The sequence below is a fragment of the Neofelis nebulosa genome, chromosome 2, assembly GCF_028018385.1.
Source record: "Neofelis nebulosa isolate mNeoNeb1 chromosome 2, mNeoNeb1.pri, whole genome shotgun sequence".
Classification (NCBI taxonomy): Eukaryota; Metazoa; Chordata; class Mammalia; order Carnivora; family Felidae; genus Neofelis; species Neofelis nebulosa.
In genome coordinates this window covers 86,559,034-86,586,968 of record NC_080783.1, presented here as the reverse complement: position 1 = coordinate 86,586,968, position 27,935 = coordinate 86,559,034, and the positions used below count along the sequence as shown (strand labels likewise).

The following is a 27,935-nucleotide window of genomic DNA, read 5'->3' as shown; positions in this document are numbered from 1 at the left end:
GGTGGCGCAGTCGGTTAAGCGTCCGACTTCAGCCAGGTCACGATCTCGCGGTTCGTGAGTTCGAGCCCCGCGTCAGGCTCTGGCCTGATGGCTTGGAGCCTGGAGCCTGTTTCCGATTCTGTGTCTCCCTCTCTCTCTGCCCCTCCCCCGTTCATGCTCTGTCTCTCTCTGTCCCAAAAATAAATTAAAAAAAAAAAAAAAAACGTTGAAAAAAAAATTAAAAAAAAAATAAAATAAAATAGCTGGGTCTTTTTGAATTGTCAAAAATTCTAATAAAACAGGAATATTTCCTACTTGCACAGATCAAATTCTGTGGGGCATCCAAAGCTTAGCTCTTAAATTCTGCCCTTAGATCAGTGAAGAGGGAAAACCTAGACTATTGAAAAGCACAATGCAGATATGAATGTGAACGAATACTTGAATCCCATGCAACCCTATGTGAGAGTCCCCGTTCTGGCTTATTACTGTATCTACTAATAGTCTTTGCCTGTGATAGGAGGTCAGAAGTGTTAACCAAACGGTTTAGTTGAAAAGGGAGAAAAGGCTAAATTATTGTTCTTCTTTGACAATGTAAATTAATTTCATTGGTAGAAAAGGTAGAAATCTCTAAATTCGTTTCCTTAAATTCTAAGCCCTTTAAGAAAGGTAGACAATGTGGGAATACACAGCTGCACTTTTTTTTTTTTTGAAGGTTACTGTTCCTTTAATGCCCAGCTGGTTCTGAGATGTAATAAAATTGACATATTGATTCCTTTGAATTTACAAATGCCTGTTTCATAAACTCCATCTCCAAAGCCTAGGCATCTTTAGAGCACTGTCATTTTTTTTCTCCAAATGGATCAATTACGTGCCCACGTAATCCTGTTACCTGTGAAATCCATGCATACTTCTCCCATTTGCTGCAGTTCCCAGGCGGACAAACTTGCATTATGTACGCATAAACAAACAGCGCATTTTCCTGATATTAGAGATTGTTTTCAAAGTGAAAGGCAATCTCTTGGGTCCTTAACTAAAAAAAAAAAAAAGAGAGAGAGAAGAGCAAAGAAAAAGGAAAGAGAAAAACTGCCTGTTCCTTCAAGCAACCTCAATATATATCTACATACACACAAATGTGTGTGTGTGTATGTGTGTGTGTGTGTATATACACACACACATATACACACACACACACACATATATATATATATATATACGGATTCATATTTACTATTTGCAGTTCCCCCAAATTTAAATTATATAGTTTTGATATGTTTAGACCTTTAACCAATTCAAGGAAGTAAATTCTTCATTTTAGTTAAACTAGTTCATGAAGATTTATCATTTTTTTTTTATTGCTGTCTTTTCTCCTTTGTTGACAATTAGCTATTTAAGGGAAAATCATCCCCAGGATACCTTGAGACCATTGAGAAATGGCAGCCCAAAGTGACTTAGGTTAGAAAGTTTGCAGTCATTTTATAGAAAGAACAGTCCTCAGTGTTCGTCATCGGAGCACTTGCCAGTCCCCGGCTCTGAGCCTTCCTTAAACACACACAGAGTCCTTTATTGAAACAACCGTAGAAAACACAGAGATTCTGCTTCTACTACATTAGGAGAGAAACGCCTCAGTGAACTAGGAGGTCTTTCCCATGTCTTAAATCTGTAACAGCAAATCGTCTTCCTACACAAGCACATTTCCATGTTCACGTGTGGACACCCTCACCAGTGCACACTGCATAAAGAAGGCTTATGTGTGAATATACACACGGACTATGCCCATAGAATCCCCTGCAAATAACCAACAAGCAAACATGCTTTTGTCTACGTGTGAACTCTCTGTGTGAGCAAAGTACCTTGCGTGTTCTGCACTGAGATATGAATTCTTGCTTCATTCTTGCAGCCTGTGCTGTATCTGATTTTCCTCACTTCACTGGGCACCCAGCAGTCCAGCCACACCGCACTTGCACTCTACAATTTGTCTCTAAGAGATTCCCCAAATCACAAAACATCTTGTCTGCTGTCCAATGTGCTCCCCATATGCAGAAAAGATGGTCTGAAAAATTGGGTTGTGTTTGGAGCCCTGTGGCCTGGCCCACCGCTGCCATTGTGCGGGGGTGGTTTTGCTGCGTCTTAACCAGATTTGACATGCTGTACAAAGGCAGGCACCTTTGGTCCCATGACACAGCCAAACAGAAAACACAACAAGCAAGCCTGGCAAAGATGTCCCGCATGAATAAAAGCACAACAATTTGTCACATAGTTGTTACAAAATGTTAGCAGCTTTAGGGGCTTGCCATGGGATGCCAGAGATAAGGCAGTGTAAAGAATCTGGAAGTTCGAGGACTGGTGAGTCTTGGGCAATAGGAGAGTTAATTCGGGAAAGGGGGAAAACAGTCATCGCAGAGGGATTATTTTCATTTGCTTCTTCATAAGGCCGAAGAAGGCCTTAATGTCATGAATTAAATCAGCAAGGCCAGTGTTCCAGGGTTTACTAAATTCCACTGTCTTGAAGGGCTGTCTGTTAACCGTCTCTTTCCAAACTCCCAAAGATGTAACACCTTCTGGTGTCAGTTTCTTGAGGATCAGGAATCACGTTTCATTTTCGTTTACAAACTGGCATAATGACGAATGAAAGGAAGAATTGTGAGGATGAAAAATCCTTAGACCCCACTTAGGCTCACCATTCACCCAGCGGAAAGGGAAGCAAATTGCCTCACGTTAACTCTTTTTCAAATGCTGGGTTTCTTTTCCAAATGTCCTTCCACAATTACTTGTACCTGGAAATTCCACGATTCTGGTAACATTTACCCATAAACTTTCTTCCTCACTCCAGGCTCATGTCCTTTCTAAGCCTTAATTTCCTCATCTGTAAAAGGTGTATTAACATGATAGCATCTATTTGATAGAATTGTTGTCAGGGCGACATCAGATGGCATAGGCAAAATTCTTATCCACAGGTCCCAGCACATTACCAGTACTCAATAAATGTTAGATAATATTAGCTTCTACACAGTTGCCAGTGACATTTCACTGGAATACAAATATGATTATGTCATTCTTCTTCTTCAAAAAATGGTTCACAAGCTCACCATCACCTATTTGCTGGATCAGAGCCAGAAACATGGCGTAGGAGCTTCCTCTGCTCCAAGGCTACTTCTGCAGACTCAACTTGAGCTCATCCGTTTGCACACAACCTGAGTTCACACATCTTAGTTGGCTGACAGCACCTGAAGTGGTCTACATTTTCCTCCTCTGATGCCTGTCACTGCCCAGGATGCCCTTCCCTCACTCCCCTGGGTGAAATCAGAGTCATGGGACCCACGCTGCCCTCAAAGGCTGTCTTCCTCCGGAAGTCTGCCCTCCCCACTTGCTCTAAGATCTAGTTAGGCCATCTTGTACACTCTGTACTCACTGGGTACAAAGTTCTTTATAACACTCACCACGTTTTTCTCATTTCTTGAGCACCTCCCTCCCCCTTCCCGCTAGACATCAAGCTTCTCAGGGGCTTGGATTCATTTTTGGACCTGCAGCTTCAAGTATGGCGCCTGCACATTATAGATGCTCAATTAATGCAGCATGAATAAACACTGCAATTTTCTGGTGGGATACCAGAGGCCAAAAAAGCACCTGGTGGGCATACTTTTTAATTACTTTTGCAACAAAATTTTTTTTTCTTATAATGCAAAACCCAGATTTCCCTGGAGAATGAAGGTAAAAGAAGCCATGAGTGGAAAAAGAAAGGGTGCATTTTTCTTCCATGAACCTGACATCAGCTCTGAAGAGGGAGGGCCTGCTACTAGCCATAGTGGAATGAATCACGTGAGCTCACATGGCAACCTTTGAAAAGAATAAAGGACTTAAAACACCAAATCGCTGGCCAATCTAGTGCTGGTATAGCCAGGTAGTTCAGACCTTTTCCGAGCATCTTGGGGAAGCTATTTGGAAGAGGGAGTTTGTATAACAGACATTGTCATTATCATGGCCATGGCTCCATAAAACTAACATAGGTAAAATCTCCCAAGAACTACACGTTGCTCTGTGAACTTGGAACCAAATGTAACAAGTTCAGAAGATTTCTACTGCAAATTTTCCAAAGGGTAGGGCCTGGAGCTCTATTGACATCTGTGATTCTCTAACCTTTGTGACCCCTTGTAAACCCAGAACCAGCACAGCCTGGAGCACGTCATAGTACCTCCCCCATCCCACCACTCTCCTGAAATTTGAGCCGAGCCCCATGTGGCTGAGGATCTTATGTTCACAGGTCCTGAAGGGAATCCTGGGAAGCCAGTCTTTGATGAAGCATGCACTCTCCCTCACCGAAGGTGAACTGACTGCTGGAAGATGAAATCGTCCTAGTCACAGTTAGTGGGGGGTAGGAGCTGGTGATCGCAGAGGGATCATGAAGTTAATGGTGACCTTTCAGTTTCCTCCATTTATAGGTCTCATTTTATTTCTACTTGTAATATTAAATGGGAAACAGATTTAAATACGGAAGAAATGATGCCATGCCAATCAGAACAACCAGTTGGGTTATCACCTCGACATTGCACTGTTCTCTTGTATCCAAAAAGTGATGAGGAAGGGTCATGGGTGGGGAGGCCTGATACCAGGTCTGAAATCAGAGGACAGAAGCATACTGTCAGGGAAACAGACTATTCCTTATTTTTTTTGGCTCTCTCCCCCAAATGTCAGGGCTACCCAAAGAATGTCTTCGGAGTGAAATCACTGATTTCTGCCTCAAACAGCAAAGAACCATGGAGAATATTTTACATAAGAGAATCTGATTATTAGATTGATCTGTAACAGTTAACTAAACATATTCTTAGAATGGGCTTTATACAGAGAGATCATTTTACAGAATGCCAAATACAGGAAAGGGATGCTTAAGAAGTCCCTCAAAGTCTCTTTAACTCCACTGGCGGTCAGATATTCAAACCCCATGTTCTCTTCAATTAATTATTAAAATAATTTAAATTCACATTGTTCAGGCAGTAAGCATAAGCATATGAAAGTTAAACTTTGTTCATGAAAAGCAGAGTTTAAAAGCTCAGTGGTTCTTATTCGAAGAATGAAAACATAGTGTAAATAAAAACTTTTACATAGTATCTGAACTATGAATCTACTCATGTACTAATAGAATGTGCCATCAGCATGCTCAAACTATATTAAGTTGACAGTACGATGCCTTGTTACAAAGTTACATCTTTGTGTGTTAAATGAAGAGATGCTATTAATCAGCAGTAAATTCATTTCTTAGTTCTTATTCTGGAAAAAAAATTTTTAGTTGTAGCTTTATTCACCAGTTTTGGAGGATTTCAGGCAGATTGAGAAAGATACGGTTTAAGACTCTAAGGTAAGTATTGGCCTATTACAACTCTCTGGTTCTTCCTTAGACTCTAACCATAAAACCTCAGGTGTTCTTTAGATTGGTTAATAGTTCTCTATATCTGGACTACATGTTCCATGAAAAAAATTTCCTTCCACGTCCTATTTTATTGATGGGAGCATTGCACAGAAAACCAAATCTACACCAGTCACAACTTCAGGTGTACCATTTTTCACTCCTGCAAGGATTTGGGGCTTGCAATTTGCATTGTTACGTTTCCTAATCTGGGTCTAAAATATGTGCTGCATTGCTTTCAGGAAGTAAAAAACTGATGGATCGTGCCATCTATGGCAGCATTTGTTCAGCATTTGGTGCAAACGGGAGAAAAAAGATACAGAATGCATGGATTGATTTTCAAATTACCTCAATATTTTGAAAACATTTTCACCTGCATGCTGAGAATGCTAAGAATGGCAAGGAAGGCAATTGTGCATTTGCACAGCCTCCACTGCATTCATTTATAAATTACCTCATCACTGACTGAAATTAACACTGATTCTTACAGGCAATTTCTCAATTTCCAATGCTAATTACATTTTTTTTACTTTTAAATTCTGTACCACCTGTTTTGGGCAAGACATCTTAGGCAGCGCGACCGCATTTAATCACAATTTTAATTAACCGCCCTGTAGATGTGAAAAAGAAGCAATTATAATGTAGATGAATGATGATTTTTCTGCATTAAATTGTTTTGTTTCCCTGGTATGTTGATTGTAACACAGCACACAAATACAGTAACTGTACAATTTTTTTCTATTGTAATTTAGTAATTGTTTTTGGAAAACCAGTTTGGGAATGAGTGACTTCATCTGTTTACAAATTGATTGATACTGTTCACTCACTGATTGCTGCAGCGTATATTTTGGTATTGCACAGCCTAGCATAAAATATAATTAGAGATGCACAGGCTTTGCAGCACCATTTTGGAATCTGAAAATCAACTGTAACTGAAGTATGTTTTCCTTGAGCATACTAGTATCAGTTGGGGCTGATGAAATGATAATCAAAACAATGGGCTTTCCAATTCCACCACTAGTAGAAACCCTTGGTTTCAATCTGATAGTCTAATATGGTGAGTTTATGAATTACTCCGTACTAGGCCTGGGAGCTGGGGGCTGGCAAGGCTGAAGCTTGCACAACTCACTCAGATCTGTATCACGAGAAGCGTACCAAGTGAGGTAAGGAAACAATGATGAGAAATAAAGAGTTGCTGCTTTGGCAATGGAAAGATTGTTCCCGACACCCGGGCACAATGCACTGATGTGCTGTACCTCTCGACTATCTCATCTCTACACTGTGATACGATGAGATCGCATTCACGCTCCTGGCTTGCAGATACTGATCATTAAAGCCCTACCTCATTGCAGATACATTCAAAGATCTTATTTATGTGAAACACAGCTCGCTCTTCACTCAGCTAGGAAGGGGAAGGGGGGAAAAGACAGCCATCAATATCTGTTTATTTGAAACCTGATGCTGGCCGATGGCTAGAAGATCTAGGCTTACTATTCTCACATGAATTAGAAATCCCTTCAGGAATGCCCTCTGCTAACATCACATCCACTCCCAATCTCAGGAAAGTTCTCAGTCGATGCACCTCGTTGGTATCACAGGGCTGGTGTCTCCCTCAAATTATCCAATGAATTGTTCTGAAATGTGCTCACTTGGATGAGCCCTGGGCCAGGCCATTTCTGCTGGCCTGGAAAAAAAGGGGAAAGGCCATGCAAGCAATTGTGGATGTTCAAAGGAAACTATTTACGAGATCTCTTCATCTTCCACTTTGCTTCTTTTTACACTCTATTCCTTAGAAGATCCTAAAGCAGGACAGTTCATTAAGAGGGGACAAGCGATGCTGGTTCTAGCCATACGTTTGTTCTAAAATATAGCAAAGATGATGGCTGTATTTAGAGCATTTTACGGATAGAATGTTATGAGTTGGCACAACAAAGCAGATGATGTTGAGCTAGAGGTTGGGGCAGGAGGACTATTTGGATCAGCTTGTATTTGTCTGTCTCCTTTATAAATAGTTGCTAACAAAGTATTAATAGAAAACACCAAACCAATGCCAAAGTTTACTTCATATATTAAGTAAGAATCTGCCCCCATTAATATATTAAAAGATCCATTCTTTTGCCAGATTGGAGATTTGCATGTCTAAATCTTGTTCACAACAATGGGATCGAACACAAAATCTCTCATGAAACTAAGAGAAGAGCCCACATGGCGAGCTATACTCTTAGCAGGGTGTCTTTTTCATGTACGATATTACACAAAAACTAGCAATAAAAGCTTACTCCTGCCTAGTCACCCCTACCTGTGTCACCCTTTCTGGCTGTGAAAATTAGCTGGTATAAATGAGCACTGAGTAAAACCACTACTGAAAGAAAAAAGGCAATTCATTTCAGTTAGTAAAACTGTCATTGCTGAGAAAGTGTGCTTAGGGCAGGTAGACATGGGTCTGTGTTTCACTCTAGAGATTTAATTTCTGATTTTTAGTGCAGTCTCGTGAGTTATTAGCAGAAATACTTTCATAATGCTCAATATGTTTCTCTCCTTTACCACCCTTCCTCACCTTACTCAGAACAGCTCTCGGGAAAGATGTTGTTTTATGAATGGAGGTAAAAATAACCTTGAATATCTCAAATTATAGCCTCTTTACATAATGAAAAGGGAGTGATCTGGCAATAGATTAAAACAATTTTTTTTTTCATAAAGTTGTTCCAGCAATACTGCTTATTTGGAAGTTTCTAAAAGTGGTAGCATCTGTGCTCCTGCTGGGACGAGATGTCATCCCACAAGCCTTTCTGTGAGCAGTCTGTCTTTGGGAGAAAATAAAGTACCTGATCCCGGGCCTTGGTCAGCCTTAGCTCCCCGTGTTTTCACACTCTGACCCACTGCGCGTTCCTTCGAGCAGAGAGCTGCTTCCCATGGCTACCTCCTCAATATAAACTTGCTAACTAATCTCTTAGCAAACACTTGAAGCAAACCTGGAGGAGGAAAAAGAGGCAGAGAGGGAACAAAAACCCCGGGCAGAGATAAAGCTCAAGACACATTCAACGGGACACTGGGATCTAAATTTAGTACTAAACTTAACTTTTCTTTGGAAGAGCTATAGCTGTTGTCTGTGGAACGGGGATTTTTACAACAATTATTTTCTTTTTCAATCCCAACTCTAATTCTCCTGCTGTCTGTTAAATAGGACTCATTTGAAAGTAAACTCCCTTCATTCTTTTCTTCCTTGCTGGTAGCAATGTGCCTACCCTTACAGGTATTTGTAAGTGGTTTCTTTCAACACCGACTATCTTTTTAATAATGTATCTTTTTAAAAGTCTGCCCAGCCCATGTACACACAAGGTAACTTTTCCTTAGGAATTTATACGAGAATCCACTGTTGAAATAAATAATGACTTTCAACCAATGATCAAAGAAAAATAAATCTTTGACCCTAATAAGACTTTTTAAGACTGGAATCCCCTTTTAAAATGGATAACGGTTAAAAGGCTACTGGCAATCTATTTATTTCCAAAGCTGTGTTTTCACGTTGGCTACGTGTAAACTGGAGGAGGAAATGAACCCTAGGATCTTCAAAGTTAAAGCTTTTAAAATAAAGTTGGTATGTCGTATTTGAAAACATATTGTTTGGAATTTAAGTTTTAATATCTAGGAATAAACAGAGCATTAAATCAAGCAAAACTGTGACAAGGCCAATATGCACACGGACGATGCCAGGAAGGCATCTTCAGCCCTTTGTTCACAGCTTAACAAAACTGTGCCGTCACACCACTTTAGTTCAACAGTGCCTGTCGAATGGGCATCAGCAGATCAGCCAATGCCTGTCATACACAGAGCCTGAAGACGGTTTGAAAGCAAGGGCTTATTCGACCCCCAAGTCTAGTTGGAAAGTGGCGAGGATTTTAAATCATCTAGTAAGGACACCAACACCCACCCTCCTGCAAAGTTAGAAGAGATGAGAAAGAATGACAAAAAATATTGGTTTCAAAAAATAGACATGGAGGAGAAAGAAAAAAACGGACTCAGGCAAAGAGAGCACTTTTCATATTTGTGTTCTTTGTTAGAGCAATTATAAAAGTTTTGCAATCATAGTTTTTTTTCCCTTAAAGTGACAATCCCAATACTGAAATAAAAAGTTTAATGTCATTGCTATTTTAAGATTTTTCCCACTTTTTTTGGCCTTTAAGCAATTGGATAAATGTTCTATTTGTGTTGTGTTATCAGGATATGAGGGGGTTATTTGACAAAGAGAACCTACAACCCCATGTCACTCAAAGGAGTATCTCTTTAAATATATTTTTTGCTACATGGCTGTTTTTGTTGACAAAAATGCACAAACTTTTGAATTGACAGTCTCCTGAGCTCTGGTCTCTGTGAACATTTAATCTGCTTCCAAGTAGAAACCCGAGAAAACAAACCTGGTATAGAGAAGGATTGTTAACTTCCCTACAAGTTAACAATTAGAAAAAAAAAAAGAAAAAAAAAAAAAAAAAAACCAAACTGCCTTATTTTCGTCCTATAACAGTGATCATGAGATTTGGCTTTCAAGCTTTAATAAGTGCTGAGGAGGTGCCTCAGAACTTTGCTCCTGTTTAATTAAGTGTGCCCACTCCTCTTTAGGCATCCAATCAGATGCAATCAGAGTGAGCCCCCCAGAGCAGGGCTGCTGAGCCCCAGTGGTAAGAATTAGCTGAAGGTGTTCTGAATCTCTCGACCTTTCAAGTTCCTCCAGGATACACTGCTACTGAGATGCGTACAGGAGTTGAGATTTCCCTTACAGTAAAGTTGAAAAGCTCTTGCTCTCGAGCCCGCCCCCCCCCCCTCCGTCTTTCACTCTGCTACTGTCAGTTTACTGCCTGTTCTTTAGCTGTCTCTTTTCCAGTCTCTACCCTGTCAGTTTCTGGCCTGCCAATTTCAACTTGAAGCTTGACTGGGCTGATTTGATGCAAATACCTCCAGGGAAAACCCTGAAACTGATGAACAGTTATGTCAAGTCGATTTTGCACCATCGGGAAAAGGTAACCTCTGAGAGAAAAAAAACAACAAGGTTAAAGAGACAAGGGCTTTTCACGTGTAATACCTCTGCTGCACATCTCGTTCACTGTTTACCATCCCTCAGAAATTGTAACTGTCAGAATTAGTCCTAATTGCAGATGCGAAAGCTGCCATTATAATAAAAACAGAGGCAGTGCAGGCATTAAATGTAGCAGCCTAATTTGTGAGACTACAGAAAAGGTAGAGTAAATGAATATTTCATTACTTTAATTACCAGGGACTACTCTTTTCTTGCTGTCTTATGATAAGTGTTGCTGTAACTAGCAACAGCAAACATCCACTAAAACATAAAGTGCAATAATCGTCCTGCTGTCAGGATCACCGCTTTAAAATACGAGCCGGGAAAAAATATAATGGTTTATCTATTTCTTAGAGATTGCAGAAGTAGAAGATGGAAATTCATTTAATGTCAGGGGAAGAAAAAAAGCACACACAAAGGCACCAGTAAACAGGTTTTAGTCAGAGAATAATGGCTCCAAGAGAGAGAAGGAAAAAAAAATCCATTGGCTATACATTTGAAGTGTTAGCCCTAAAAGAATGCTGGAAAGTGAAAAGTAGGAGGGAACAGTGTTTGGATTTTTTAAGGCAAAATTTTGTTTTGTGTTGCACAACGTAATTGCTTGGACATTAGAAAATAAAAACTCCAGCGACTGGGGGAAAGACGAGAGGAAAGCAAGTGGTTTTCAAATGATTAAGCAAAGGTGGAAAAAGTTCAAGCTGGCAAAAGTTTAGAAGCTCGGTCCAGTTCCACTTAAAAAAGACTAGATAAAGCCTGCCAGAAAAAGACTTTGCCTGTAGTTTGAGAGTCCTGATTCACAAGATTTGGGAAGTTTCAATAATTACTCACCACTGACACCTTGAAAAACCCTGGGCATCTCTCTAGAAATGTCAGTTTCAGGTAGAGGGGCAAAGCGGGTGGGGAGGTGGCTGGATTGTGGGAGGGGGAGACGGGCCTGGGAGTTTGTGGGGGGGGGGGTGTGGTTGAGGAGGTTGCTGAGACTGGTTGAAGCCAGCCTGTCTCTGCATTTATCACTTTGTCCCAGAGGAGGTGTTTGTTCAACACAGCAGTTTGACAGCACAAAAACACTGTGGCCAGAAGCCCTATCAAAGAACCTACTGACACATATCATTTGTGGTCTTGGTTTCACAGGGTAAGGCTACCTCACACTTTATCTGCACAAGTATAAACTCCACACATTTCTAAGTGTTCAGTATAGTTAAATTCCTGCCCCCCTTTTTTTCCTTTTAAATATTATAAACACTACTTTAAAATACGATCTTTATTCCAGACTCCTGAATGCCATTTTAAAAACCATAATAATTTGCAATCAAGTTAGCATAATCCATGTTAAGGTTGGTAATATTGAAGGAAAATGGGGGGGGGGATAACAGTTTAAAAGCATGAAGCTTGTAATTTATCCTAAATAATACACTTAAAGTTTAGATTAATAGATGCAAGTAAGTTTTGTAAGAATCATGTGGCATAGGGAACACTTTTTCTTTCTTAAAATAAATCTTAGCAAACAGGAGTCTACGTTAATTCTTCACCTCTACTATTTTCATATGAATATATTTCATTCACAAGCTGTATGATTGTAGTCAAAGAGGAAAAGTCGGGGTTGGGGTTCGAGGGTGTATTTGTGTATGTGTGCATGTGGAATGTGTGCATATGGGCTGTATGTAGTTTTCAAATTCCCATCAGCAGAGCAAAGGTGATGGGAAATCTTTAGAGGACAACCATTTTGTTTAGAGATTTTCCCCTTTTAATGGGTCTCTTTATTATGAAAACACAGCTTACTGAGTTCTTTATATATAAACCTCACCTCTTAAAACTTAGAAATCTCATGATGTGAAACACTTCCATTGATGTGCTTTGTGTCTAAAATAGAAAGTTAGGTACTTCCAAGAATAGGCAAATTGCAAAGTTTCTTTGATTACAGTTACTCAGATATATAAGACAATATAGATATAATTTAAACTAAGCAACAGTGAAGCCTGTACAGTACATTGCAGGTCACTTGGGCACTGAATTCCTTGAAATTTACTCTTCTGTTTAAGATAGAGGAAAAAATCTCAGATCTTAAATAGCATGATATCTTCCTCTGTTGATTTATTAGATTGCTCATTTATAGAAGGGAGTGTCTATCACCTGATCGGGAGTACCTTTCTTTCCTAGAGTTGATTATAAAAAGAAATACGAAATTATAGAAAGAACAAAAATCACCATATTGTCATATTAACAACCTAACTATTAGAGAGGAATCCATTACATTTTTTTTTTAATGTAGAGTATGTTTTGACTTTTTGTCATGGGAAATCATTAATGACAATGACCTGTTCCCAAAAGAATGTACTTATTGACCTCCATCGACTGAGATCATTTAAAAATGTTTCCACCTTATTGTTGTGACTTAAAAATACACCTTCATATATTTGCTCTTGTGATAAAGTTAGCTAAACTGACCAGTACTGCGTTTGTCATTTGCTTGGAAAAATATCTTCACTTAAGTGGGATTTAAAATTTTAATTTCAAGTTCAGAATTAGGTCTCCTCCAGTTTGAAGCAGAGTGTGTGTGGGTTTAGGTTGAAATAACACACAGCAACCCAGAAAGATGAATAACTGAAAACAGATTATATACAAGAGAACATGACATTTAAGCCCATGGATTACAGGAAAAGTGACCCGGGATCTTACTTTTATAGTAGTGTTTTGGTTTTTTTTTGTTTTTTTTTTTTTTAAAGGAAAGGTAACTTAAATGTGCACACAAGCCCTTCAGTATTGTCTTTTCATTCTAACAGTTCCTTCAAATCTCAGCCCCTCAACTCAGCTTACTAACAGAACTAAGTTTGTAAAAAAAAAAAAATCATAAATCATTATGACGATTACATTCCTCCACTGAAAAATGAAAGCAAAGTTCGGATCCTTCTCGAAATATTTGCTCCCCTTACATCCCTTACGTGTCCCCGATGCTTGCTCTTCCAAAGTCTGGTTTTCAGAAGAGCCCATATTAATTTCTAACCAAGACTCCAGCATCCACTGTAATGCACTGGGCTTTATTAGCTCTCAAATGTTCCTGGGTCACAAACACACAATATCAGATGAGACACTGACCATCTTCCTTCTCTCTTCAGCTCCTCTAACTTTCCTGTCAGGAGTCTGACAAAACACGCACAGTTACTGTTGCTGAGGGGAGACAAAGTTTAACTTCTGGGTTGGCAATCAGGGAATAATTCATGAGCAGATTTCTAGCAAATGATATGATTTGCTAAATTTTGGTCTTTGATTTATATTTATGTACTCCTGCTACTGTTAAGGTTTTGCCAACCTCAATTAGATCATGAATGAGATCATTTTAATTCAGCCCCCAAACTGTGACCTGACCATGGTCTGAAAGTGTTCAAAAAGTAATTTTAAGCCTCCCTTTGATTTGAAAAGGAATACTGCATGCTTGGTCGTTCATACAAATAACATAAAACTTAATTATTGGATGATTTGGCAAAGGACCTTCTTGCCAAACAACAGTCAATGCCAGCTACTGTGATGCTGGCTATGCCCGGGCCCCCGAGCACACAGCCCCCTGTATACAGCATTTGTTCATTGTGTCTCAGGGCAAGATGCTTTCAAATAGGATTCGTGGATCTGGGAGGCAGGGTGCAACTCGAAGGGTGTACCATATTTATAACTCCAGTTAAAAAATGCTGTCTCACCTAGAAGGGAAGTAGATCTGCGCTGTCAAATCACCAGGAGGCTGTGACAAAGGGAGCTTGCAGCCTGACACACGGTGTAACAACATAGCAAACACCTTTAATCCTGTCATGTCTCATACCCTTTACTTTCTCACACATTTGTGGCTGCTTGAACGTTGACACCTACACTCTTTTTCGAAACTAAATAAGGCAATCTTATTTAAGCCCAAATGCAACACCTGTAAAGTTATTCTTGTGCCCAGCAAAAAATAACCATTAACTCCTTCCTCTTATAAATGCCTCTCTGCTTGCTTTGGCAAGTCTCACGTTGGTAACAGTCGGCCTGAGGCCCTGACTCTGAGGTTCACATGACCTTCCGAGCTCCGAAAGATAGGCAACACTTCCCCCTAGAAAAGATGCGAGGGCTGCGATAGTGTCACTGTCCCAACTGGCCTCTTACAGCTTTTTGAGCTGAAGCCCCTTTCTTCATCACAAACTTCTGGTGTCTTTTATAGTAAGGAGAGAGGCCCCAGCTGCTTCATTCCCTCTAGCTACCATAGTCTAATATTTTAAAAGCTGGAAATGAAAATAGCTTTTCTAAAGATATTTCCTGGAATTTTTAATGTGCTGCCTTGATTCCTTTTTTTTTCTTGCCAATTATAAACCACCATTTGGAGGGCTTATGAGCAATGTAAGTCCACCTCATCTAATTAAACCACATTGTTTTAAAAGCTTGAACAGTTTTCATGTCTACAAGACTTGTCTGAATATTAAACTGCTAGAACCAGAATTCTGAGTGTCTTTGGAGAGCCAGGATTTTATCTGCTGAGTGCAAAGGGCCAGGCACTCAAAGAGTTAAGGAGTGTTCCCGCATTGCTGGGTAGGTTAATATCACAGCTGCCTGGTAAAGCATTATCCCGGTACCTCACTTAACAAAAGCCTCCTTTTGCAAACAGACTCCCACTTTCCCCCCAAGTGTCCAAAGGTGTTTACTGAAGTAAATCTGCCTAAATCCTTCATTGCTTGGGTCATGGGGGTGGATAGGAGGGGTGGAAGGTGTAGGGATAATCTCTTTTTGTAAATTCTGTAAATCTTCTGGGAAAAAGAAAAAAAAATCAGGAATCTCTGTCACATGCTCATGTACAACTTCTAATATCTCTGCTAGTTTTGCTCTTATAAGTGAAATCCGCACCGTGGCTATAAGAACAGCCCCCATTTCCAATTATTCACTCGAAGCGATTGCACTTCTAAACTTGCGTGTGTGCGCGTGTGCGTGTGCGCGCACGCGCATTATGTACTTAATCTATGTTGAAAAACTGTTGGTATCTAAAACTGGTTTCAGAAAGGAAAAAAAAAAAAAGACAAGGCAGTTTAGAAGCAAGATAATGTAGCTGAAAAGTTGTCACGAGAGCTTTCTGCTCTTGCTGTGGTCTCGTTCCGATACCATTAACTGCATGTTACTTTTGCATGTTGAAAATGGAGGCAAATAACACAGTAAAACCTGACAGGTCCGCCTGCAAGGGTTTAAACAGTTCCCAGTAAGAAGGAGCCCTTGAGGCATAAACTTTCTTTCTCAGGAGAACGTGAATACCACCAACCCCTCCCTACAAATCTTGAAGCATCCAGTTTGAGATACAAAAAGGCTGTCATCTCACAAATGTTAAACATACTAAAAAAATCTGAAAAAAAAGTATGAAGAAGGTGTGAAAAACGTGGCACTTTACAGCCCTCAAAGCTTTTTAAAATAGAACAACTTTTCCCCCTAAAATTCTTTTCAGAGAAATTTTTTTTTCCTTTTTGGCTCATTTGAGAGTTTCTTTCTTGGCTTTTTTCCCCTTTCATTTGAAAATATGAATTATCATAAAAAGTCAGGGGAAAAAATGGGAAAGTCTTTTCCAGTTTTCCTGAAGATTTATCAGCGTGTTCAGGCTGGGTGTAAGCACTTCTCCCTTTTTCTCTGGGCCAGACACCCATCCCTGAAACCAGAGCAGGGCCTTGGGAGACTTTATCCCTTCTCTCCTCCAGAGCAGCCTCCAGCTGCGCGCCCCCCCCCCCCCCCAGTGCCCTTACCTCCCTGGTCTGATGGTAAACAATAAGTAAAGCCAAATAGTAGGCAGCACTCAAGATGGGAAGTCCACACACCTGACCCCAAGTCTAACAGGCTTCTGAGGGAGAATTTGATCCCTCTCTGACACTTTTTACCTCAAGTGTTGAGCGGGTGGCCATGAATAGTACAGACATGCCATCTTGTAACACTATATGCCTGTCAGGAGGGACAAGGCCTGGTCAAGCATCAACTATATAAGGCTGGTAACCAGGGAAAGCCCAACAAACAGCCACAAACACCTAAGTTATTTTACTCAGCTACTACCCTCGGCCTCTCTCCTCTTCTCTCTCCTCTCTCTCTCTCTCTCTCTCTCTCTCTCTCTTTCTTTTCATCTTGGCTTTCCGTGGCAGAATGCAAATGGAGCCTGCCGGCGGTGAAAGGGCTGAATTGTGATTAAGAAGAAGAAGAGCTCCTTTCTTTGTTCTCCCCTCAGGGGATGTTTACTGGGAGAGACACAGCGGATCAGATATGAAAGGCATTCAGGTCAGCATTGATGTGAGCGAAAGTGAAATCATACCTAAGGCATTCAAAAGACCGCCGTGTCAGGGGTTCAGCTAACGGTGCAGCTACTGTGCGTGTCTTCCCGGAGAGGCAAAAATCTTTTCACAGACTAGCGATTTTTTCTCCCTAATTTACTACAAAATTATTAAAGTTTCCCCACCCTATTTACCTCCTACCAGATGACACAAGAGTTAGTATTTTCTCTCCTTATGGACCACACGCGAAATCAGACCAACTTCTAATAACTGTATTACCTTAATGAACCAGCAAGGCACCATCTGAACTGTGAAATCTTTCCTTTTTTAAGCAGATGTATTCATGTGTGATACATATATGCATAATATGTAGGGGAGAACTGAATGAAGAGAAAAGCCAAAAACACACACATGGATGGCTTTTCCTCTCACTTTTCTCAGAGGAAACACAAGACAACACACACACACACACACACACACACGCGCGCGCACACACACACACAGTATAAAAACAATACAGAACACCTTAAAACGAAATTCTTTATTTACTTTGTAACTACTAGTTACACTTTTCCTGAGAGTTTTCACTCTGACAGGACTGTCACCCAAGATAAAAGTGGCACATAGCTATTAAGGCAAAGACTTCCATAGAGTCTTCTGATTTTTACTGCTTTCCTTTTTAAAAAAATGCTTGATGAAATACTTGGATCTTACTTTTTAAAAGTTTACACTCCCCACAGCCCAAATAGTCATTCAATAGGTTTTCCAAGTGGTAAGCTGACGCTGTTGGTATAAACAGAGCTATGTAAATATACACAAAATTCACAAATCACAGCAAACATACAAATAATGGGGAGGTGCCTAGATGTTTCAAGGCTTAAAAATGAAAAGGAAAATCACATTTCATCTTCCGATTGCTAAAGAAAGAAAAGAAATTGGGAGGGGGGGAAGAGGACTATATTTATTGGTTTTAAATCATCCTTCCCTCTGCTCTGAATTATTTTTTTCAACCCTCACATCTTGGCGAAAAAGCATATTTGAGCTTATGTTAACATCTGCTTTTGTGGTGACATTTAATTCTGTATATTTTCAACTAGTGTTTCTGCATCACAGATTTTCCTCCTTTATTTCTTTGCTCTAAAAAGACAACCAAAGAGCAATCAAAAAGGTGTCTGACTTGGCCATTCAGACAATTGCCCCCTTGTGGGAATGCGGGAATGAATGGTACAGTGGACACCCCAGCACCATTGACGTTATAAACATGTAAATGAAACACATTAGGGCAGACAATCAATTGTCTGTGAGCATTGCAAACCTGCACTCCCTCTCTCTGTGACAGGCACAAAATAGTGTCTACCTTGGGAAGCCACGGTGCTGGAGAGGAAAAGGACAAAGAGTTCCCTTTCACACAGAAGAAAATGCACCTTAAAAGCCTTGGAGGAATGCAGATGACAAAAACTGTTGTAGGGAAAAGAATCTCCCACATCTTAGAATAAACGCGGCACTGCTAGAGAGCTGGCCACACCGTCCTTCCCTACCTTCAGGGTAGACATACATTTTCCCAAGGAAATATACTTAACACGGCATTAGGGGCTTCAAGAACCTCTTGGAATTTTCTTTACTTTGAGCAAATTAAGCCACCAAGGAGGGAAGCATCGCATACATGTGACATAGCAGTTTGGCAGGGAACTTTAATCTTGGCTTTATTCAAATCATATTCGGAAATAAATGCTTGAAGACATGAATTTGTTTTTATTTGGCAACAGAAGAACAATGTAAAGTTTAAAATCCTTAGCCCGCCCTTACCCCTGGTGGAGCGTCCCACTGTGGGTGCCAGCAGGCTAGTGGCTCTGCTACGAAAGCAGGCATGTTTCTGCCCCAGTGGACTTAGTTTTCCCAAACCGAAATAAAACAAATAGATCAGTCTAGATACATAGCCCCCAGTCCTGTGTGTGTGCAGCATGACGAAACTTGCACGGAGATCTCCACAGAGAGAAAAGGATGGAGATAGCTATCTTTGGAGTGCCCTCAGTACTGGTACCTGCCACACCAACTGCCTTTGAGTGCTTTGAGAATCAGCAAAACCAGTCTCCCTATAAACTCATCAACCCTGTGAAGCAAGCTACTTGCAAAAGATTTCCCCACTTGCAAAGATAACCAAGTTTGAAGCGATTGTAATCCGAGGGAAACTGATCGTAATCCGAGGGAAACTTCCCTGCCTCAGTGTGTACTAAGGGGCTCTGACTCCAGGCAGCCCCAGCCCAACTTCACCTCTCGGAGAGGACAGACAGGAGCCACATCCTTGAGAAGGGGCTCAATGCATTTCTTTCCCTTTTTACTTAAGCATCTCTGAAACGGAAGCAACTTCTCCGTCCTCCGCTGCCTCTAAGCATCACTACCAGCGCCTCCACTCCCTTTAAGGAAGTGGTAAGGAGAGAGGGCTTATCTTAAAAAAGGATAATCATTTCTGCTCATCTGATTGCTTCTCCCCTAGGGTCCAAAGCCCTGAAAACATCCAACTTTATCCCTTGTCTTTACCACTGGAAATCAGAGACCAGAGGCATTTGTAAATATCTCCCCCGCTCCCCCACACAATCCCCAACCCTTTAACTGAAAGTTTGAAGACAAATCAAATTTAACTTTTCTTTCTTTCCTTCTTTCTTCCATTTCCTTTCCCCCTCCACTCCTAATTCAGTTTTCTTTTAAAAGACGGCTTCACTCCCTTCTCTGAAGCAAGCGGTTTCCAGATTTGATCTTTGTCACAACCTGCATGTGTATGTGCGATTTCTCAGAGGCTGATGCTGGAAGGCAGTGGGCTGGGGAGGCTGGCCCATCTTCCAGGCTCCTCAGGAGGCAGGAGGGAAGCCGGAGCATCCCCAGGAGCCGAAGCCCCAATCAGGGGCTAAAGCAACAAACTTTGCAAGTTACAACCCCGGCCGCGCCAGTGGTAGGCAACAGCCGGGCATCTCTTGCTCCAAGTGCTCATTTCTGTCTCCAAGGCTGTGTGGAGATAGTGGGGTATAATCAGGGGGATGGAAAAGGGGGGGGGGGCTGGGTTTCCCCCCTCCTCTCCAGCTTCAGTGAAAGTGTTACAAAGTGAGTCAGGCGACTGAAGATCATCTGACTGAACTTTCTTGAAACTGACACACATTCTTGTCTGCCGGCAACTTGCTTTTTGCCTCCTTCCCCTCACCCCTCTCCCCCTTTCCTCCTGCACATCTTATTTTCTGGGAAGAGATTTCATCCTTTCCATGTGGGGGAAAGGAGACTGTCAGCTATGGATTAATTTGGCCCTGGCACTGTCTTTGCCAAGCATCTTGCTGGCCTGAGAATCTTGAAGGCTGGATTTTAGATTCTTGTTTCTCTCTTTGCACATTTATTACCCTCAAACTGCCTCCTTCTCCTTTGCTTTTTAATAATTGTGTACAGCATCGTCTTCTAACTCACGTTCTTGACCAGCCTTTCAAACACACACACACACACACACACACACACACAATTGCTTTACATGTTTTTTCTTCTTGTCGCCTCTGTCTATATATACATTGTTGACTTCATTAAAATTATATAAAGTGCCATTCTAGTTTCCTGGATGACCATCTTTTTTTTTTCCTTGCAGCTTCTTACTTCTGTGATTAGTATTGCCATTATTCCTTTCCAGGAATTTCTATATGATTTTGATAAGCATCATCATATTTAGTGTTATCAGCAAAGACACAAGCTCAAAAGTGACATCTTTTCCATGAATCCAGGAAAGAAGAAAAATCCACTCAGTTCAGATAAATCCTGGCAATTCCCAAAGGGAAAGGCATTGGATATGTGCTTGATGAGAAAGAAAATGAAAACGGGGGAAGAAAACTCTTCTACCTGCTTCTCTAAACCAGGGCATTTTGCTCAGTCAGATTAAACCCAAGGAAAAACACTGACAAGTAACTAATTCACAGCATGTTTTACACAGATTATTCGGAAAGAGAGACAGGTAGTAAAAGTTAGAGAAGCTGTAAGCAATGGAAGGCTTGCTGGTAAGTATGCAAGGTCTGAGATAAATGCCTCAAAATTTGCAATTCAACTTTCCATTTCGGAGTGTTGAGGCTTCTCCCAAGTTACTAGTTGGGCGGAGGGGATATGGTTGCAGTGTCCACAGCTGAGCACCTCCCTGGCACTCTGTTTCACCTGCGAAGCCCCCAGCAGGCCTTCCTCTCTGCCAACCCCTACCCCTCAGGGTTCCCAGGAAGCCTGGAGCCTTCTGTTTCCCCAGACCTGGGCTCTGGCCTGACCTCACTGCCGGGGCCAGGCTGGTCATCGGTGGCAAAATCCCGAAGGGGGTGGGAGGAGGCAGGAAAGCAGAAACAAACATTCTAAATAGTCTCTTCTGCAAAAGAACACTTCTGGGAACCTTGCTTTATATCTCATTCTCTTTTCTCTCAGAAAAAAAAAAAAATGACTGTTTAACATAAGAAAAAAAAGCCTCCTTGACACAAAGCTTTTGTTATCCAGTTGATCAGCACCGTGCTTTAGATACTTGTAAGAGGGGGAAAAAAGCCCCACAACAGACATTGATTTTAGAAAATCAATAACCAACATTTAATAAAAGGAACAGAGGAAACACAAGAGAGGAGAGGGGGACATTAGGTATAATTTTAGTGTCTACTAAATTACCCAGAGATGGGGAAGGGGAGGTCTCCTGTGTAAGGACCACCTTAAATAATGCCAGATACCAGAATGAAGAAAAAAATTAAATTAAGAGAGAGAGAGACAGAGACAGAGAGAGAGACAGAGAGAGAGAGAGAGAGGGAGAGGGAGAGGGAGAGGGAGAGGAAGAGGAGAGACTGACTTAAAAAGAGGCAGCCTGAACTGGATCTTGGGGAAGCAGCTCAGAATATATTATTGTACTTGTTTTTTTTTTTTTTTTTTTTTTTTTTTTTGTAATACTAAGCCAAGCAAATAGATCAAAGGCAGCACAAAGGGAAAAGGCAGGATAACGTAACGAACAGTTTCTGACTAAAATTCCTCTATCACTCCCCCATATGGCTCGACACCTCCACCACAACAAGCAAAAGATACACACACACACACACACACACACACACACACACACACACACCCTAGAGAGGCAGAGACAGAGAGAGAAGCATGATTTGTCTCTAATCAAAATTCTCTCGTCTTTGTGTTTTCTCTCCCTCCAGCACCCCACACTGCGCCCCCGGCCGCCCCCTCCCTGCGCCGCGCAGCTCCGGGGCAGGCCGGGGGCGCGCACAATTGTCCTCTCTAGAGGAAAGTTGCTCCAAGTGGGCCGGGCGGTCCCCGAGAGGTGCGGGCTGCATTTGCGGGAGGCCGGAGGCCGGGCTGGCGCCGCGTCCCCACGTCCGGCTCCGGAGCGTCAGCGCGGCCCCGCGCCGGGTGATAAAGCTGAGATCGAAGGGAGCGAGAAGTTTCCTTTCCCAGTCTGAGCTGGCGCTAGTTCGCTTGTTTGTTTTGGGGGGTTGGTTTTTTTCTTTTCAAACTCAGTATCCTCTGTCAGCTACCCCCGGCACCCTCTCCGGTCCCCAGCTCTCTCCCCTCCCCCAGGCTCCTTCTGCGCTCTTGCCAATCACTTTTCTCTTTTATTCCCACGATTTTGTTCGGGGGTAATACCTAGGGGGTCGATCTCTCTCTCTCTCTCTCTCTCTCTCTCTCTCTCTCCCCCCCCCCCCCCTTCTCTTCATCCCTTCTTTGCCTTTCTCCAAGACGGACTTTATTAACAGCCACCCCTTTAATCTCCCACCTCTGGTCGGTGTGTCCCTCTCGCACCCCCATCTCCTTCCTCCTTCCTGACTCAGCTTGGATAACGGGCTCCTCCTGACCATGTAGAAAACTGCCCAGAAAAGTCTCCCTGCTCTCCGCGATTCCGCCAGTCCCCGGCGTGGGGCCAGAGCCCGCTGGAGAGGAACCACCCACCCCCGAGCACACGCCGACCCCGCCGGACCCCGCGCAGGGCCGGCCGGGTCCCTCCCACCCGAGGTCGGGGCGCGCCCGGCCGGGCCCCGCTGCCCGCGGACCGTTACTTGGCGTACGGAGAGGCGGCCGCGACACTCCGGCAAGAAACTTTAAGCCTCGCGGAGGCGCAGCCCCAGGCCCCCTCTCCCGCCCTCGCAGTTCCTCCGCCACCCCCGCCCCCCGCCCCGGGATCCTGCACGACCTGGCGCCCGGGCCCCCGCCCTGCCCTCGCCGGACGCTCCCGCAGCCCGGCCAGGGGACCCGGCGGACCGGGCGCCAGCGGAGCGAGAGGCGGAGGCAAAGGGAGGGCGGAGGCGGGGGCACGAGGGGGCGGCGGGGGTGGGGGCGCGGGGCCCCCGCCGGACCCCGGGGCTCGGAGCCCCCCGGCGCCCCGCGCTCACTTTGCCCGGCACTTCCCCAACTCCCCGGGTCCAGTCGCCGCGCGCGCCGGGCTGCGGCGCCGGCCACGGAGAGAGGCTCGCCCGCGAGCCCCGGGCGCCGCCGCCGCCGCCGCCTCGGCTCCGTTTCCCTTTCCCCCTCCTTCTCCCCGGGTCTCCAGCCGCGGAGTGGCCCGGAAAAGTTTGGTTCGGGCCGCTTCTTACCGTTTTTCCTCCTGGGATTGGCTTGTTTGCGCCTCTTGCACCGGGGGCCATCCGCCATGATCGGCTGCTTCATTGATAAGAGCGGATCAGATGGCAGTTCGCATGGACTCGGCGCCCTGCTTCGGCAGCACGCAGGCTCGATCTAGCAACCAAACACAGCGACAATGTGGGCATCGCCCGCGCCCATTGAAACGCGCGCGGGCCGCCCAGGGGAGCCGGGCCAGGGCCCCGACAAGCACCCATCCGCGCCCCCCAACGCCAAAGCGAAACTTCGGCGGCCCCCTCCCCGCCCCCCACCCCCAGCCTTGGCCCCGAGGCGCTTTGTGTTTGTTACTGTTTGCTGTGTTGCACCCGCGAGGGGATCAGAGAGACAAGAATTACATCTTCAAAATGAGTCATAACTCCTGACCGTATGAGGGAATGCACACGGCGGTACAGTAAGGCTGCTTGACTCAGGGCTAGGCGGACCCTTTCCTCGGAAAAGTCCTCAGCCCGGCTCGGGAACTTGGGGTGAGGCGAGTCTTTCTTTCGCTCTCATCTTGTCTCACCCCCCCCCCCCCAACCCCATTCCCCAGAGGAAACAAACAAACAAACAACGCGAAGCAGCCCCCGGATGAAGCACACTCGGGCAAATTGATAATAGTAATTATAGGAAGCCCACTCGCCCCGCGCCCCCTCCCCTCCCCTTTTGGAGTTTATCGAGGCACTGTCTCTGCCTCCCCCCAGTCCCCCGCCCCCAAATTAAGATTTCCCGTTTCACGCCGAAATAAGAAGTATAATTATAAGCTTCTTTGGACCGTCGCTTCCCCCCCCCACCTCCCCCCCCCCCGCCACTTTGACAATATTTACTTAAGTATTTTTCCCCCACCTCATTCACACACATGCTCCCCCACACTGGTTCCCTTAAATAGTTCCAGTAGAATTTTTTTTTAATCCCCTCAAGAAAGGAAAGAGAAAGTCCAACCGCTACGGCAATACTTTTAAGCTCTACTAAATGATCGTATCCTTTCTGGCTTCGAAACTTTTGTACCTAAAAATCGAGAGAGGCGCTGCATTTTTTCAGCTGAAACTGTCAAAACTTGGAGAAGGGGAACCTCGGAGGCAGGCAGGAGAGGAGGAGAATCCCGAAAACTCGGTGGAGGTTGGGAAGATGCTGTGCCTCGAGGATTAGTTTAAACAGGGGCTATAAAAGATGTAACAGATGCAAACTGTAACACAAGGGCCATTAACCCTTTCTCTGCCGAGCACACTCAGTCCCCACGCCCCGCACCTATTGTCTCCTGTGCTAGAAGCTTTGCAGAAAACCTGGAAAGTGAGTATCAGTTTCCAGACATTCGCTGAGAGGGGAGGGGGGCAGAGAGAAGGGGAAGTGGATGATTTAGAAAGCACCTTGAATTCAACCTAGGCATAGGGAGTGACTTTTATGTTTGACACGTTTTGTCATTTCTTGGCGTTCTATTGATTTGAAATGGTTGGGGAAAATCCTGAAATAAGGGAACGGTCACACAAGTGTCTGGGATGAAACAGCTGGCCTGTCTGTATTCATGCTGAGACTTACACACGATTGCATATAAATACATGTTTAATAAAGTAAGCTGCTAGTTTTATGAGCGTGTGTGTATGTGTGTGTGTGTGTGTGTGTGTGTGTGTGTGAGAGAGAGAGAGAGAGAGAGAGAGAGAGAGAGAGAGAGGACATTTGTGCTGTAAACTTTATCTTTGCCTGTTATTTCTAACTCTGGAGTTAGTAATCTTGCCTTCATCATTATAGGGGGAGCATGTAAAATACATAAGTAGGTGGGAGATAAACACATTCATGTTAGCCGGGCTCATCACTGTTCCTGGGAACTTCTGTTATCTCTCTCGACTTTTCAGTGCCAAAGTATGGAATGGGATATGTGTGTGCATGTGTCTCCTGCTAAATCCATGTCTATATTACTCTGCCATTTAAAATACAATTTCAAAAGTTATCCTTAATTTTAAAACTCTGATATCCTGACAGCAGCTTTCTTCCCAGCTGTAGTGACCCCCCCCCCCAACACACACACACACTTTGGTAAACGACTCGAGTTCCATGAGGACTTTCACTTCTTTATTTATCATCACAGAAGTGAGGTGTTACTTCACATACATACACACACAAAGAATAAAATAAAGAAATGAAACTCGCTAAGCAGACAAAAACAGGCAACTTTCTGCTTAGAAAACAGCCTTCTCGGGTGGGAGAGGATGCACTGCCATATCTAAGAGAAAGACTTGCCCCTGAATTTGGTAGGTTTGTATCGATCAAGTTTTGTAATTATTCACAGGTATTTGCCAAGTTTTAATTGCTGAATACAATGAATTGGCACTAGATGCAAAAATAGAGCAGAATCTCTTCCCTTGAAGAGTTTTCATTCCACCATATAGTTCTCAATAAAACTTTTCCTAGGCTGGGTAGCAAAAGGCACCTTTGGTTACCTGAATGGACAGGTACAGGGCAAATTATTTGGGGGAGGAAAAAAGAAGAGAAAAGGAAAGAGAGTGCCGGAGAGCCAGAGAAATCAAAGAAGTCACTCTTGGGAAAAGCTTGCCATAAAGGAGCTAAACCCACCTGAAATTCCTGCCCACAGACACTCCTTCTCACTTCAGACTCACATCCCCACTTAAAAGGAGAAAAATCATAAAAGGAGGGTGGGGGATGACCATACCAAAAGGGAATAAAAAGAGAGAAAAGGGGAAAAAAACCTACCTGCGAAGTCTTGTTTGTAGTTTTGGCCAGAAATGGTGAGAAGAAAAAGCATGAAGAAGCCGCGAAGTGTGGGGGAGAAAAAGGTGGAAGCGAAGAAACAGCTCCCGGAGCAAACTGTACAAAACCTCGCCAAGAGTGTCGGGAGGCAGGACCGTTATTCCTGCGGAGCAGGTTAGAACTGATCTCTTTCGGCCACTCCAGGAAACACAAACCTGGGGACGGACTGACGTGTTACGCCTCTTCTAATGACATTTTTTTCTTTTTCTTTTCTGTAGGAGAGAGAGGAGAGACCCTGAAACACGCGCCACCTATCTTTGTGGGGAGGGATAATTGAAGCGCCCTGAGCGTGAGCATCATGTGAAAACGTGATCGCCAAGTTTCTCTCTGGGAAAGGATCTGGGATAGATTATACCTTGAAGTCTCCGCAAACGCTTTAGTGGAAGAAATGAAATTCCACCTCCCTCCCTTCCTCTCTCCCTCCCTCTCGCCTCCCTCCCTCCCTCCCTCTCTTCTCCACGCCCCCCCCCCCCCCCCCCCCCCCGTCAAGCCTTTGGCATCATTATCCTCATCACTAAATCCTACAGAGTACAGGGCGGAAAACGGTGCACACCATTCACAGAACTGGAGAACTCTAAGGGGCGAAAGTTAAAGGGAAAGATCCCGGGTCCTTAATCCAGATCGCCTCTTCTTATACAGATATTTCTAATGGCCAGATTTGAGATGCACATTAAGTTGTGTGGATTTCTCAGCACGTCTTCTGGAACTAAATTCTTTGCCCTTTTTCTTCTTTTATTTTATTTTTTTTCTTTTTAGATGGCAGAGCCAGAAAAAAAAAAATGCTGCATGTGAACTACATCTTAGGGTGTGTGTGCTGGGGTGTGTGTATGATGAATTTCTGGATTGGATCTCAATGGTAAAAAGTAGTTTGGCATTTTTAAAAAGGGTCTCTAAGTAAATTAACATAGAGTGCTGGGTTGACTGATCTCTGAATCTCTCCACATCTCACGGAGACCTCACTACAAAGTGAGGGAGTGTGTGTAGGAGGAAAAGGAGAAAGGCCATAGAGGGACTTAGCAGGGAAGGAAGAGTATGATATTAAACGGCATGGGGTCTAAGTTTTGGAGTATATATTTTTCTGATATTGCAATTAAAGTAAAATTAAAAAGAAAAGACTCCACCTTTGCTCTGAAGGGATTGGTTATGTAAATATGGAAGGGATTTCCTGGAGAATACAGCTTTCTACTGTATGGTTAATTAAATAATCACTCAAAAGCTTCCAACGTGACGCTTCTGTCGTAATCCAATCAGGTTACATAGGTCCTAAACAAGAAAGATATTTTCCACATCTGGAAGTCAGCAATTTAGCAAGTACTGCACATTATTAACCGATTCAGAGCCCACTTCCCAGGGGAATTTTTTTTGAAGTTTAAGTGTTCTTAACCAATGCTCTGCTGTTTTGTTAATCAAAAAGCTGGTTTACACTGCACGTAATTGGAACTAATATAGAAGTAAATAAAGACAGCCAAATTTGAGGATGCTGAGCACAGGCATTTATCGGAAAAGGAAGAAATCTCTTAGCCTCCAATGGTTCAGGCTCAATTTCTTAAAGAACTGTGAGACTTTTTTTTTTTTTCTTAAGAGTGAAAGTGCTTGAGAACCTCAGAGCACAAAATAAACTTCCAGTCCCAACAGCCTTTGGACTTCCTTGCAAAGGTAAAGGTGGAGGTGTCAGGAGGATTAAACCACCTCACCACCAGTTTTTCTGCTTTAATATTGTTCAGTGTCACAGCCCTCTGTTTTCCGTCTGATGAAATCTGAAACAAATAATACCCTGATCCAACACTAGACTTTTACTTATATTAAGATAAACTGCTTTGAATTGTGCTTTGAATGTGTGCCTAAAGCAAGACTTTGAATGCAGGAGTCACTT

At 43.2% G+C, this 27,935-nt stretch overlaps 1 protein-coding gene across 6 annotated transcripts in view; it reads right to left on the bottom strand.

Annotated features, from left to right (window-relative positions):
• The window catches only part of ZEB2 (zinc finger E-box binding homeobox 2), a 134,681-nt gene extending 108,541 nt beyond the window's left edge, over positions 1-26,140 (bottom strand). For 2 of the 6 annotated variants that reach the window (XM_058715372.1, XM_058715377.1), the window contains exon 1: positions 23,278-23,419. In XM_058715372.1, the coding sequence (XP_058571355.1) occupies positions 23,278-23,350 (73 nt within the window). In that variant the 5' untranslated portion in view covers positions 23,351-23,419. Of the gene's footprint in view, positions 1-23,277; positions 23,420-23,611; positions 23,634-23,686; positions 23,783-24,307; positions 24,424-26,005 lie in introns of those variants that run through there. The other 4 variants (XM_058715373.1, XM_058715374.1, XM_058715376.1 and 1 more) reach the window with 4 other exon arrangements.
• Between the last annotated feature and the right edge of the window lie 1,795 nt (positions 26,141-27,935).